Below are 13,881 nucleotides of genomic sequence, written 5' to 3'. Positions count from 1 at the left end.
CAGAGAAGCATTTTGGCTTCAATAACATGTGTGAAGTTCATTTCTGATTTCAAGCATTTTTGTTTTACCTCAACTGTGTTCAATAAAATTTGGGGGTTGAGAATTGTGGGAGGGAAGAGGTTGTTGTGACAGTCAGGACAACCAGCTTTATTCTGTATGAATTGTGGATGGACAGATTTTTAAACCCTCAGTACTAGAGAAAAGAACATGGGGTCTTAATTCATAATGATGAACATAGAAATGTGCCTATGAAATTATATCAAAGTATGAATTACATTGTGCAATACATATGCTTACACCAGCCTGCAACAATATGATGTCCTGTCCCAATCACTCAAATTTTACATAAGGTTTTGTCAGTTTTCATGCCACTTTAGAATAACCTCCCTCATAACCTCCTTTCCTCCTCAAACGGATAGATAATGTCTTCAGTATTGCAGAAATGTATCGTGTCGGGCTAGTTATACTTATATACACTTTCATATTCTGACTGAAACCTAAAACTATGAACTATGACTTTGCAGATGATTATTATTAATCTTATTTATTATTTTGCAGCACAATGCACACCAGCACTGATTTTTAAATAATTTTTATTTCCCATTGCACAGTAATTTCTATCTACAGAAATTCTAAATCGTTTGTGGCAGCAGATATTCATAAACATCCATGTGAAATTTGCATAAAACTGTACAAGAAAATTGGCTACAATGAGAAAAATACTGCAACCCACTGATAACCGCTATATGGAGGACAGAAGATGGAGGATGAGAGAGAGAGGATCTTCTTCATATCAGAAGTGTACTAGTTCAAGATACAATGTTCTGAATTGGTGACAAAAATTATTGACAGTTCACTGAAAGACAAGATAAACAGTTAAAAAAATCAAAGAACAAAAAGGAATCAAAATTCAGGACAAGAGACGGGAAAAATATCGGACATCTTATTTTCCTCAAGTATTTTTTTTTTTCTTGGAAGATTACAAAGGGCTAACAACCAACATCCACACTTACGGTGCATACTAAATCGTTATGAATCGATTATGAATCAGAAATTAAGCAAACCGGAAGTGTGACCTGAAAACTGGCTTTAAGATACACAGCCTGAGAGTGGCTCAAACACTGTACTTATTAATTATTGAAACATTTACTCATACACACATCAGATTACTGACGGACAATGGTAGTGGGGATCTAGGACATCCAGGTTTTCCCATAATGACTTCCAAGTCCTTAAAAAAATGTAGCAGATTACGCATGAACGTTTTCCATCTATCACAGTCAGTCATACTAGTCTCTCTATAAAATGCTGGATTTGGTTTGTTTGTGCTAAACCCCTTGGCGCACTCTGAAGTCTTCAGCTCTAGACTCTCTGTCTATGGACATGCACAGCATTACACGGTCAGCACACACTGTTATACACTCTTATTCAAACCCATGATCATCTTCACCACTCCGTGAATGCAGACAGTTCATAAGCTGAAACCACTGTACGAAGACACAAATGTGCTGGACAACAGGACTGACAATGTGTTATAGTCTACCAAGTTTGAGTCAGCTCACAGTTCCTTTCTTTTCAAGGCATACACAAAAAGAAATGTTACAATGATTAAGAAGACAGAAGGGACTGTGGACAACCATAAATGAATCAACCAGAATTGGCAAACAAAGAGAAAGGAAATAAATGACAGTATATTCAGATGATTTGGTATGGAATACTGTAACACATAGAATCAAACACATAGAACCACTAATAGTCTGAAAGAGGTTGGCTTAATTCAGTTTTTATCCATTCTTTTTTATTTTTAAAAGAATTGGATAAAAACACAAAAGGCTTCTATTTTTTGTTGGCACAAGGCCAAGGACAACAGGTGAGACCTCAATAGTATGACTACTGAACTCCAGAGAGGTCGGGCACAGATAGGTGTAACAGTGAACTACACAACTCAATAAAAGTAAATCTTTGGCGTTTGAAAAGATATGGCAACTGTTTCTACACTTATTCATCAGCTCCCGCTCTTTGTGTTACGGTCCCAGATTGTCAAACTAGTTTTATTTACAGAATGGCAAACACTTTTGGGCAGAGAGGCGAGAGAGAGAGAGAGCTTGAAGCATCAAAACCAGTATCTAGACAGACGAATGAGTCTTCTTATGCACAAACATATATAGCAGCATTTTTCTTGCACACCATAAATCAGATCAAACATATTTATATAATCACGCATGAAAGTAGTTTGAAGAATAAAATGGAGCAGTGTGTTGAGAAGAGAGGTCTTTCTTTTTCACAATTTTTGAATGTACAACTGTCCACGAGAAAGGCGCACACATTGGCTTCAAACAAATTTTGACAGCTGGTATGGCTTTAATAACAAGATGAAGTCTCCATCCCAAAGTGACCTAAACTGTGGACCGTGAGTCCAATAGGAAGATTGGCAGACTACATTTCCCATGCGTCACTGGTGTAAGGCCAGTTTACCTTCCAACAGTAAGCAGAGAACTGATCCTACAGGCCAACACTGATCTTCAAGTGAAGCCCACCAGAAGTGGACAACACGTTTCAAATGCGATGTCTTCCATGTGGATTGGTGAACTTAGGCCAGACCTGATATATGAACTCGATCAAACATACAATAATTCCTGAACGCCTACAGTACAGGTTCCTTTATTTCCACAGCTACGTGCCGTAAGTGCTTCTTATGTCTCAAACAAAAAGCCAGCACTTCTAAATGAGATACGCAGAGCAAAGTGCAACCTTCTGAAATCACGGACAAACAAAAAGTATAAAACAATCCCAGTGTAGACTGGGTACATGGCACAAGTTGCCAAAAGGGTGGGGAAAAAAAACATTTTAACACATAACTATTCACTCCCAGAGTAGAGCTGTGATTGTGTTACATGTGTACTATTTCTATCACCACAAATACTACATGATTCCAGCTTGCTGGTGCCTTGACTTTCCGATATCTAGATTTCCCTTTTCTATAACCAAACAAGCCCTTTTCCACAGTAAAGTTCATGGGAGGTTTACACTGGAAGTCAACACTGGACCTCTGGACAGCAGATCACATGAAAATACCATCTAAAATACTTTTTTCTACTAGGTTTATAAGTAGTCAATGCACAATTCCCATGGATCTGTATTATTCTCTATAATTATTTATATCTAGATTATCTATCAACTAATTATAAACCCTTTGGAGATGGTACTTTAATGTAAAGTATTATTGTAATAATATTAACAAACAATTCCCAAATGTGAATCAAAATATCATTCAAAAAGCTTTCAATACTGAATTAAACATTTACAATAGATATTAAATATTACATTTTAGGCTTGTCTTTTCATTAAATACAAAATAAAGAGGAAATAAATAAATGGGAGGGAAGGGACTACAGGGCCACAAACAAACAGAGGAATGGAGTTGGTGTACGATGACAAATGAACCTGACCCATGAGGAGTCTTGATAAAGGGGAAAGACACCGAGTCTCGAATTTATTAGTACAGCCCATGATTACAGTGACATCACTTCCTGTGAACTGAACGTTTCAAATGCTCTGCCAGCTTTTCTCCAAATGTGAGCTATCCTCTTCATGTGCACTTGGCAATCAACAGTTAACACGTCTTCGATCAGTTTAGTAGTTTTACATAGAGATTTATGTAGAATTATGTATATGTATTCTTTTTTCCCCACTTATGTTTTGCTTATATTTTTTTACAGTGTTCTTTTTATTTCTTTTTTTAAATGTATTATTTTGTTTCTGTTCGTCTTTTTTCCCCCACTTGTGTTCCTTGTGAGAAGGACAGAGGTGAACGCAGAAACGACAGCGTGAATATGAGGAAATGGAACTGCATGGCCCTTGAGAGACAACTCGCCACGGGAGGGAGGATGGCAATAATAAACAAACAAAACAACAAGAAGCAGACACTGTCGTAGTGGTTGTACTGTTATCTTTTTTGAGCTGTGGTCCATCTTTCACACACCCCCCTGCAGTTCCAACAGCAGGACTGAGGTCAACACAGTATTCAACATTGTGCCAAGAAAGAAAGAGGGTTCCCACTGGTCCAGCAGAAAAGAGATGGAAGAAGAGACGGAGAGAAGAATGAGAAGTGGATGATGCTCTTTAGGAAGGTGGCTGAGTTCCTTTAGGCCTTTAGGCTCTGTGCTGGTCCGCAGATCAGAACTGGTACCATTTCTTGTCCTTACACTTCAGCATCATCTACAGAACACAGGAAAGACATCACATGTAATCATACGATTATTTATATTTTTATACTTTGCATATATCTTGTTACTCAAAGCAACCATTCAGAAAATAGCAGTGACAAAATATTAGGAATATACCATGTATCCTCTCACTGTATAAAAGACAGTGATAAGGTACAGTGATCACTGCATAAAGTGCATCACAGAAGCCCCAGGATTTGCTCATTGAGCAAAAGAGGAACAGTAAGTGTTTATAACAAATTGTTGATTTGTTTCTTTAGAGTATCAATAAAATTATTTTCAAAAATAAACGTTGTGGGGAGATTTTGTTTGAAATGCTCTTTACATATCAAATAAATGCAATAACAGCATCCAGAAATTTTTTTACTTTATTAAATGAGAAGAGCAGATTAAATAGTATAAATAGCCATTGTTTTATTAAAGGGTTAAATATTTACTGAACTACTGAATTTGCTCACGCTGCACTGGCTATGATAAGTAATGCATGTAACGAATTCTGTTCTTTTTTAGTCAGTAACTGTAATGTATTACACTGCTGTAATGGTATGGTGCACAACTTAAAACTTAAAAACAGCCATCTTAAAGCCAGAATGTTATCTATACATTTGCCCATTTTTATAAATAACAGTATGTTTTACAGTATTAGAAGCCAGAGAATCTATTGGTGATTTCTTAACTAGGTACGTAGTTTGCAAGCTAACTGGTAAGGCTTAAGCTTCCAGCATTCGATTATTAGCTCATGGCTCCACTTGAAAACTAAGGAAACAAACTTTGGCCAAAACCAAAATGTTTTGGACGATTGGCTACACTTGAGTTTATTGAAAAAATGTGTAAATAAGATTCAACTAATGGATTAATAAAGCTCTTTAACTAGAGTCAAGAGCTTTATTAATGTGTTTATCCAATTAAACGTTAGGTTTGAGTAATATGAATATTTATTGTTATTGCGATAAAGCACATTGTGGATATCATCAGTACATGAACAACAATGAACAACTACAATGTTTCTTTCTAAATATAACTAATCCTGTATAGCTGAATTTAGTGTGGGGGAAAAAAATGGAAAAAAAAAATTTAAATATTTCGGTTGGTTTAAGATTAGGATGGTACCTCATGAGCATGCTTGGAGAAAGAGTCGGCACTAGCCATCATAGCCGCTGTCCTCTCCTCCACCTCGCTCAGTTTCTGCCCCCTTTCATCTAGTGCTATCCGTGCTCGAGCCAGGTCACCCACAATGCCTGACGCTGCCCCCTTCATGCCCTCAATGCCCCCTGGGCCAGGAATGTGCTGAGCAAGGCTCCGGGACGCCTTCCCTGCACCTGTCTCCCCAACTGAAAAGAGACAGAAAACAGGGGGAGGGGTGTAGAGATTTCAGAATAAGCTAAAACATTAGTAGTCCTAAATTTTACCCACAACCATATAAAACTTAGGCAGAGGTGTCTAATTCCAGTTCTGAAAGATAGAGTCCAACACAATTAGGTGTTTTCCCTGATGTAACATACCTCAACTTATAAGTTCTTTCAAAGTTTTAGTAGGTGTTTTGGCAGGGATCACAAAAAAGTTCTGGACTAAGGCCAAGAGCTGAGCACTGCTGACTTCATGCTGCATACACTTTAGTCAAAACTCAGGAAAGTATGACCTTGGCCCAAATTATGCAATGGAACAGTCACTTAAGTTAGAATTCCAAGTCTGAAAGACATGCTGATTTTTAGTCATGTTATGATATAAATTATTTAAATGTATCTTAAAATTATATAAAAATAAAACTCTTTATAAAAATAAACTATTATTATACAACAGTATAATAGATTCAATAAAATCCTTCTTCCTACTTCTGAGAACAATGAAAAACAGCTTAACAAACATTTGTATTAGCTGCTAAGGATTAACTTTACATAGTTAAATTGGATAAATATTGTTTATAGTCTATATTTATCGTATTGACTTGAATTGTTGTCATCTTATTCCGTCATCTGCTGTTGTTGCATTTGAATGTAGCATCATGCTTCCAGGGAATCTATTAATTCAGTCCTCACGCAAGACCTAGATGTGATGAAACATTTTCTTAAAAATCAGGAAGACATCTCATTAAACTAAGTCTTGATTAATGAAGTTATTGTTTAATTGAGACAAGTATGTAACCACAGCAAGAAAAGCTTGGATCAGTCTTTTTCTGGAAAAGATGTGATAGAGCAAAGACTGCTGTAGTACAGAATAAAACAGCCGTTGTGTAAAGACACAGACCACACACAGTGAAGATGCCCGTGAGGACCACAGTTGAAGAACAGAGCTGGTTGTTAGGCACAGGGACCTGGACAACCATTCCTCTCGGTCAGAGATGTTTAGAGATGATACCCTCAGCCAGAATGCCTGTGTGGTCTTTTTCCTTTTACTGAGACACGCATACACACCCACACAAGCACTTTAAAGTCATCCTGTGCTCTGAGTCTCCCTTTTGTGAATTTGTGTGCAATGTGCAGAAAAAGGAAAACAAGCTTCATTCTCACAGAGTTCTTCCCTGTCCAGTGACTGCGCCCCTCCTCCGAAAAGGCCCTTGAAGAATCCCCTGTTTGGAGCCTCTGGTGTCTCTACTGGAGTGAACAGCTCACCCAGCATCTCCTGAAAGTGACATGCATGTCATAGTTCAGTTAAAAATTACACAAACACAATTTTCCCTTACGGTATGTGTCCACTATGGGTCCTCACCACATCCCGTTGATTTCTGTGGAAAGCTCTGCTGCATTGCGTGGTACATAATGGTTTGTGGAGAAAAGGTTCAGCTAATTTCAATTTCATACAAATGAATGCAGCCACCGCACTGCACTAGCTAACCAGGCAAGAGTAGACCTTCATCTTTGTCACAAACACCAAACAAGGCACTAAAACGTTCTCTGAGGATAGAGTCTGAAAACAAAGGCTTTCTTACTGTTCTTCGAAACCATGACAGTTTATCATACTGATGAAAATATTTGGTTTTATGCATGACTGCTGACAGTGAAGATGTGGAGAGAAGACACTTGATTAGATAAAGTTTACATCTTTCAAGCAGGAAGGGAAAATTTCTATCATACGCAGCTCTAATTTTACTTGCTAAGGTACACTATATTGCCAAAATTATTTGCTCATCTGCCCGCACATGCATATGAAATTTAGTGAGATCCCATTCTTAATCCATAGGATTTAATATGATGTCTGCCCAACCTTTGTAGCTATAACAGCTTCAATTCTTCTGGGAAGGCTTTCCACAAGGTTTAGTAGCGTGTTTATGGGAATTTTTGACCGTTCTTCCAGAAGTGCATCTGTGAGGTCAGACTCTGATTTTGGATGAGAAGGCCTGGCTCGCAGTCTCCACTCTAATTCATCCCAAAGGTGTTTTATCAGGTTGAGGTCAACACTCTGCGAAGGCCAGTCAAGTTCTTCCACACCAAACTCACTGATCCATGTCTTTATGGACCTTGCTTTGTGTTTATCAATGCGATTTTCACAGATAAATTCAGCAACCTGAAATTGGCTGATAGTATCAGTCAGCTGATACATTGGTCAAGCCCTAACACAAAAAGGATTAGATGTGGTCCTCAGTGAGTGAGATTTCCATTTCTGTGTCCTAGGCAGGCTTTTTTGATATCTTGGTGAAAATCTCCATTTGCTTTCGCTGGCTGGGTGGGAGAGCACACTGACAGCATGTTGGTGTACCAGCATGTCAGTCAGGATTTTTGTTCATGTTTGATCTGACCATGAACACTGAAAGTCTAAGGTAGGCTGAACCACTATATGTGTAAATTTCACTAACATCTGTCAAATTTTTAAATAGCCAGTAAAAAATTAAAAGTATCTATTTTTCTGCAAAAGATTTTTAAAGGTGGTAAAAAACTAATAGTGTGGGCCATTTTCAAAAGTGTGTCACTGACAACTAGTTGGTGTAGCATAGTGGGTAACACTTCTATCCATGCAGGAACAAGAGTCCTTGGGCAAGACTCCTAACACTACAGTTGTAGTCCCTCTGTAACATTATTCATTTGTAAGCTGCTCTGTATCTGCTAAATGTATCAATGTAAATATAAATATTCACATTTCAGATATTGGAACAGCAATGTCTAGTTGTTCAGATATTGTAGAACAAAAATAGAAGGTAACTCTCAAATGTAAAGGCAACATTAGTTTGAATTTTGCAGAGTTGTTCTGCTGGTTTCACGAGCTCTGGAGTTACAAAAGTGTGGAAAAGCTATAGGACTTTCTGCTGCCATGGATTTATCACTATTTAGCACTGATGCAGCACACACGCATGCACGCACGCACGCACGCACACACACACACACACACACACATCAGCACACAAGGCTTAGTCTTCTCATTTTCTGCCTTTCTGCCTTCACGAGTGCTTGGTTTTTGCATTTGTTGCCCTGAAAGGTCAGTCTTAGTCTGTGTACATGTGTCTTATAAAGTATAGTATAAAAATGTATGTGTGTCCATTTTTAGTGCTTGTGTATGTATGATGAAATTCCGGGATTCATAATTGACTATTAATGCGTCTAAAAAGTCACATAAAAGTAAGAAAAATTCTCTTATCATATATGTTCGACATTGTAAAATAAACTGTGATCAGACTGTGTAAACTTTCCATTAGGCAATTACATGTGAATACTTTTGGAAATATAGTGTAGCTTGCTAGTAAGCACCAACTAATTTGCGTATGACTGCTGCTTTCTGAAAATTATAAAAACATGAAAACAATAAGTCTATGTTGCTTTAAAACAAACAAGAAGCTGTTTGTTAATTTCCACAACAAAAATTATATAGAAACGCTTACTAGCAGTGAGCACAGGAATCCAGCACAGCAAAACATGTCAAGAAAAAGCACAAGTGGACATACACCATTACCCCAAATGGAGATGATCTGCTTGAGATAACCTCTCGATACTGTTTGAAAAAAGTGTCTAATAATTCCATTGATTGTTACATTACACAGTACATCACTCTCATAACTCAAGTGAAAAATTAAAGATGCAAAACATAGTCATATGGGCACCCTGGTCTAATTAGATTAGATAAAGAAGGCGCTTCTGCACATTTTTTATAGATGTTTACTGGTTATTTGCTGATACTGGGGAAAAAGAAAACATAACTTGGCATGTGCAGAAGCTATGACACATTTAACATCTTTTTTTTCAGCAAATAAATAGAAATTATGCAGAAAATTGCCATTTTAAGGGTGTTAAGCTTTTTGTATATGCCTATCTTGGTTAATAATTTGGGGTAAGTGGAAAATTGTCTAAGTTTGATTCTTTATGCTCTTTATGTATCCCTATTTATTAGGTTGTGTTTTTAAAATTTATTCCAGTTTACATAGTCTACACTGTAGCTTATTACATCAATTTTCAAGCCACTGTATAGTTTTTACTGACCTGCAGATTCTCACAGACATCCTGGCTGTAGGTTATCCTCTGAATCTCGGTGGGGGAGGTCAGGTACATAGCCTGTCCCAGGTTAGTGAAGCAGAAGGTCCTGGCTATCCTCATGTCTGTCAGTGGCAGGTAGTTGACATCCAGTAACGGTCTCAGCCCTGGCAAACTGGAGGCACAGAACAGACTCTGAGATTTGGACTGCAACAGCTAATATTCCTGAGCATAATATTAAACTCAATTGTCCTTTCTGACTGCAGTTCAGACAGAGCCTCCACATGTCTGAGGAGAGGCTAAGGTGAAGTGTGCATCATGTTCTGGAGATCTGGAGGTGGATGGATAACCCAGAACCTTTGTGCTCATTAAACATTTGTCCTTCACAAGTGTAGAACATCTCTCCAGTAGCCAGGTAACTGAAAATTACTCAGTTGTGCAAATGGAAAGCATAATGAAGCACAGAGCTTATGTTGTAGCCCTTTCCTCCATCTCTGCAGTTACCTAACCAGAACTTAAGTTAACAAATATAGAGAATCGGTGCTATCACAAGTATTCTGACACTTGATTAAACAGATTTTAAACAGTTTTGTCCTTGGCTGTGACAGACAGAGAGCACAGCACAGATGTTGGCCTGCTCTCTGCTGTCCTTGCTGAAGATTTATGAGACGGCGGGAGATCACAACACAGACAGACAAGGTCCAGACAGCGCTGATCTGCGTGCAGCACTGTGTCTCCTCCCATCTGCGTTACCCTGGCGACAGCCCTGCCGGCGCTGACTTTCCCAAACAATAGGACGAGAGGACAACGTTCCAAACCAAAAATAGGCAGATTCGGAACATGAGCACACATGCTCCGTCAACATCTGGCCGGCAGCAATCATTCAGATCGCCAAAACTATCCCCTCAACACAGGACTGCAGCAGGATCTTTTGAGGGCAACACAGTGTTGTATTTAATAATGAAAATTTTCTTCAAGTATGCTTTCTTTAATGTGAGATTTTGGAACTTCAATAGTCTGTATGCTTAAACCAACCAAATGTACATGATTTTCTCCTTAAAGAAATGTAGTCAATCTGAAGCTTTTCTTTAGTTTCACACTGGAGCTACAAGGCTGAAGTAACTAGGAAGCAAATGAATCTTATACCCAACCAATAAACAATGAGCAAACTACATCATACGTCATGTGCAAAAGTTCATTTACTTGAACAAACTTGCTTGAAATTACTCATGATTTTTTTAAGTGAAATACTAAAATGATTTTAATATTAATGTAAGCATGCAATTTCTCCACACATTTTAGTATTTTTTTTCCCAAATATGTTAAATCCAGCAAATAATCAACATTTTTGCATTAAATATGCAGAGGTGTGCTCTCAGTAGATCATTTATTTTTAATGGATAACTATGTCACAGTGTCAGAAAGCACATAAGCAAACACATTTAGGCAATGTTTGCATGAACTTCACTGAGTTCACTGACACTGACTTGAATGACTGACTACATATGATAAGGGGACAACTGTGTAAATCAGATTTTTGGATGTAACCAAAACAATATACTAATATAATGTACAATGGGGACAATGCTTTCATTCATTTCTGAAAAGTGTATGTATTTTTGGATCTCCACTCAGGAGTTGAAAGCAAAGTATATATATATATATATATATATATATATATATAGTAATGGCTAATGCTACCTACCTGAGGGTCATGATGTGTCCGTTTGCGCAGAAGCAGGCCACACAGATACCGGGGACAGTCTGTACCACATCAGTCCGTAGGACAAAGGATGTCTCTGTGATGTTATGCTTGAAGATGCAGGTTTGTGAGGGCAGAGCGATCACTTTGGCCTGTTTCTCTGAGCACACCACGGCGTACTGGTGCTCATTCAGTTCTTGTGAAGTAGACGGAGAGACAGACACTGGACGTCTCTTCCTCACCCTCTCTCTCTCCTCACCATTAGCCGGAGCGTTGGGCTCATACCACAGCTCAGAAGGCGGGGGCAGGAAGGACCCAGTAGCATCTAGGAAGGCCATCCGGAGGATGCTGCCTTTAAGTCTGACGAGAGTGCCTATATAGAAAGGTGGGGATGTTAAATGTTAGGGATCAAAGTGAAAAAATACAGGTAATAGCTCCCTTGTGCATGTGTATACATGCTTGTACATTGCCCATTTTTAAAATGACACATTGTCACTGCTTTTAGTACTCCTGCAAAGGTTCTCATAATATAAAACAGTTATTTGATTCATGTTCATCAAATTGTCTTTCATGTTATAAAGAGTAGGTTATGCCTAAACAGTGACTATTTTCTTTTACAAAATACTTTTAAAAGCACATTATGAGTGGGGATTTACACAAAATACATTAATGCTATTAATTAAATAATAACATTAATGCATAAACATTAATAAACTTTAAAAAGTATGCATAATGAAGCATTAAAATGTAAACAACTCATTCAGAGTGTTGATGTGGTTTGATAAGAAAGGAAATGATTTAGAAAAACTTCCCAGACAAAAGGGACCAGACATGAGAAGAGTTCAATTCCTCTAAAAGTTATCTCACAGGAAATGATTACAAAAATTGTAATACATATGTTAACTGAAATATTATTTTACATTACAAAATGGCTACATTTGTAGACATCGCAACCCCTGGTTCCTTTCATCACTACTGTAAAGAAGTCTGAGTTGGTCAGTTTCTCTATAACAAACTTCTTCACATTAGTTTTCTCTCTGAACGATTTTGTTAACATTTCACAAATGAAAAAAACGAACATTTACAAATCTGAAAAATATGTGGAAATCCTTCTTAAAAACCTGAAATGTCAGAGAATGTCAAGATTACAAAAAAGGGATAAAATTTGTGGAGTGCAGTATCATTCAGTATTATTATTTATATTATTATACAGTAGCAATTTTTGTCAGATTTTAGTTTTTTCACAGCTTAATAGCAATACCTGAACAGTTATTTATCTAATTTGTTAGGCTATTTTTAATTAAAAAAGAGAACATGCTGAATTAATTAAAAGATCTTAACAAGCTCCCCAAACCTTAGGACAGCAATGTAACGTGCTTCTACACTGAGGGTGACTCACCACTGGGTGAAACGATGACTGGCTGCAGTAGCCTCTGCTCTCCAGCTGGGGGCATGCTTAGGGAAATGGAGAGGACAGTGCCCAGAGAAGTGCCCACCCACAGGGCTGGGGTCAAGGTGCTGTCTGTCTTACGTGTGTACGTCTCACAAAAATAGAATGATGTGATGGCCTCGCGTGCTTCTTTATCGATGCTGGTCACACTGGAGCTCCGTGAGCGGCTGAAGGAGTTGTCCCTGTTGTCTAGGGGTAATGCAGCCCGCGGGGGACATACAGAGAGTAGGACAGTAGGGAGAAAACAAAAAGAGGTAAAGCACCCATTCAAAACTGACTACATTAAATACACACTATAATAATGATACATGGGTGAATAGTGATTACTGTTGCTTTGTTTGACCAGATATGTAGATAACTGAATGAGTAGTCATTGCAATGTATTGCTTATGTTAAAATGCTGAAAGAAAAACTCAAATAAATGGCATCCTCCTGTTGTGAGAATTTTTTTGATCATGACACAATGACACTGCTGACAAAGTGAAGATGTGTTTTCCTCTTTGAAAGGCAAATGCACTGGATGACCACATGACTGAAATGTTGCTGAAAAGATTTTCACTTCGGGCTTCAATTGAGAATTTTGTCCCAAAGCCTGTGAATGTATATTTCCTTTGTAACTGCAGAAGAACTATCCTTCTGTTGAAGGCTCTGCCAGTGCCTTCAGACACTGCTGTGAAAAAGTGTTACAAGAAATTCCTGCAACCTTTCAAATAGTTTAGCACCTCTACCTGCTAGCACAATTGGTGACAATAATTGGCATACAAAATGTCTATGGGCGTATAAAGCCCTGGGTTACAGAATAATCATAATTTTTATAGGATTCCCAGAAGGCCTGAGGTCAATTTAATTTCTGTTCAGCACCTTCAGATTCAATATTGCAGATTTTTATTGCTCATATGTAATACATAGCTTGCTTTTCAATTCTTACTTGGGCCAGTTTCCCAGGCACATGTTGGAAAAATGTAATGTAGCACAAAATTCAATATAAAATACAATATGGGAAAACAAAAAAGATGAGCCCTGTGCAGGGGGGTCTGCATACTCCAATCCAATCCAATAACAGAATTTCACAACTAACCTCAGAGGCAAAAGAGTGTAGGGAGCACAAAG

The 13,881-nt window shown here is 38.0% G+C and overlaps 1 protein-coding gene across 4 annotated transcripts in view; it reads right to left on the bottom strand.

Annotated features, from left to right (window-relative positions):
- Positions 1-576: 576 nt before the first annotated feature.
- Positions 577-13,881, bottom strand: part of stxbp5a (syntaxin binding protein 5a (tomosyn)) — a 157,553-nt gene continuing 144,248 nt past the window's right edge. For 3 of the 4 annotated variants that reach the window (XM_037537997.1, XM_017712994.2, XM_037537996.1), the window contains 6 exons: positions 12,721-13,002; positions 11,325-11,694; positions 9,629-9,794; positions 6,734-6,845; positions 5,337-5,557; positions 577-4,218 (listed from right to left, as the gene is read on the bottom strand). In XM_037537997.1, coding sequence (XP_037393894.1) covers positions 4,177-4,218; positions 5,337-5,557; positions 6,734-6,845; positions 9,629-9,794; positions 11,325-11,694; positions 12,721-13,002 — 1,193 coding nt within the window. In that variant the 3' untranslated portion in view covers positions 577-4,176. The remainder of the gene's footprint in view (positions 4,219-5,336; positions 5,558-6,733; positions 6,846-9,628; positions 9,795-11,324; positions 11,695-12,720; positions 13,003-13,881) is intronic. The other variant, XM_017712995.2, reaches the window with a different exon arrangement.

Source organism: Pygocentrus nattereri, chromosome 4 (assembly GCF_015220715.1).
Source record: "Pygocentrus nattereri isolate fPygNat1 chromosome 4, fPygNat1.pri, whole genome shotgun sequence".
Lineage (NCBI taxonomy): Eukaryota > Metazoa > Chordata > Actinopteri > Characiformes > Serrasalmidae > Pygocentrus > Pygocentrus nattereri.
The sequence above is the reverse complement of the archived record's forward strand: the minus strand, read 5'-3'. Positions and strand labels throughout refer to the sequence as shown.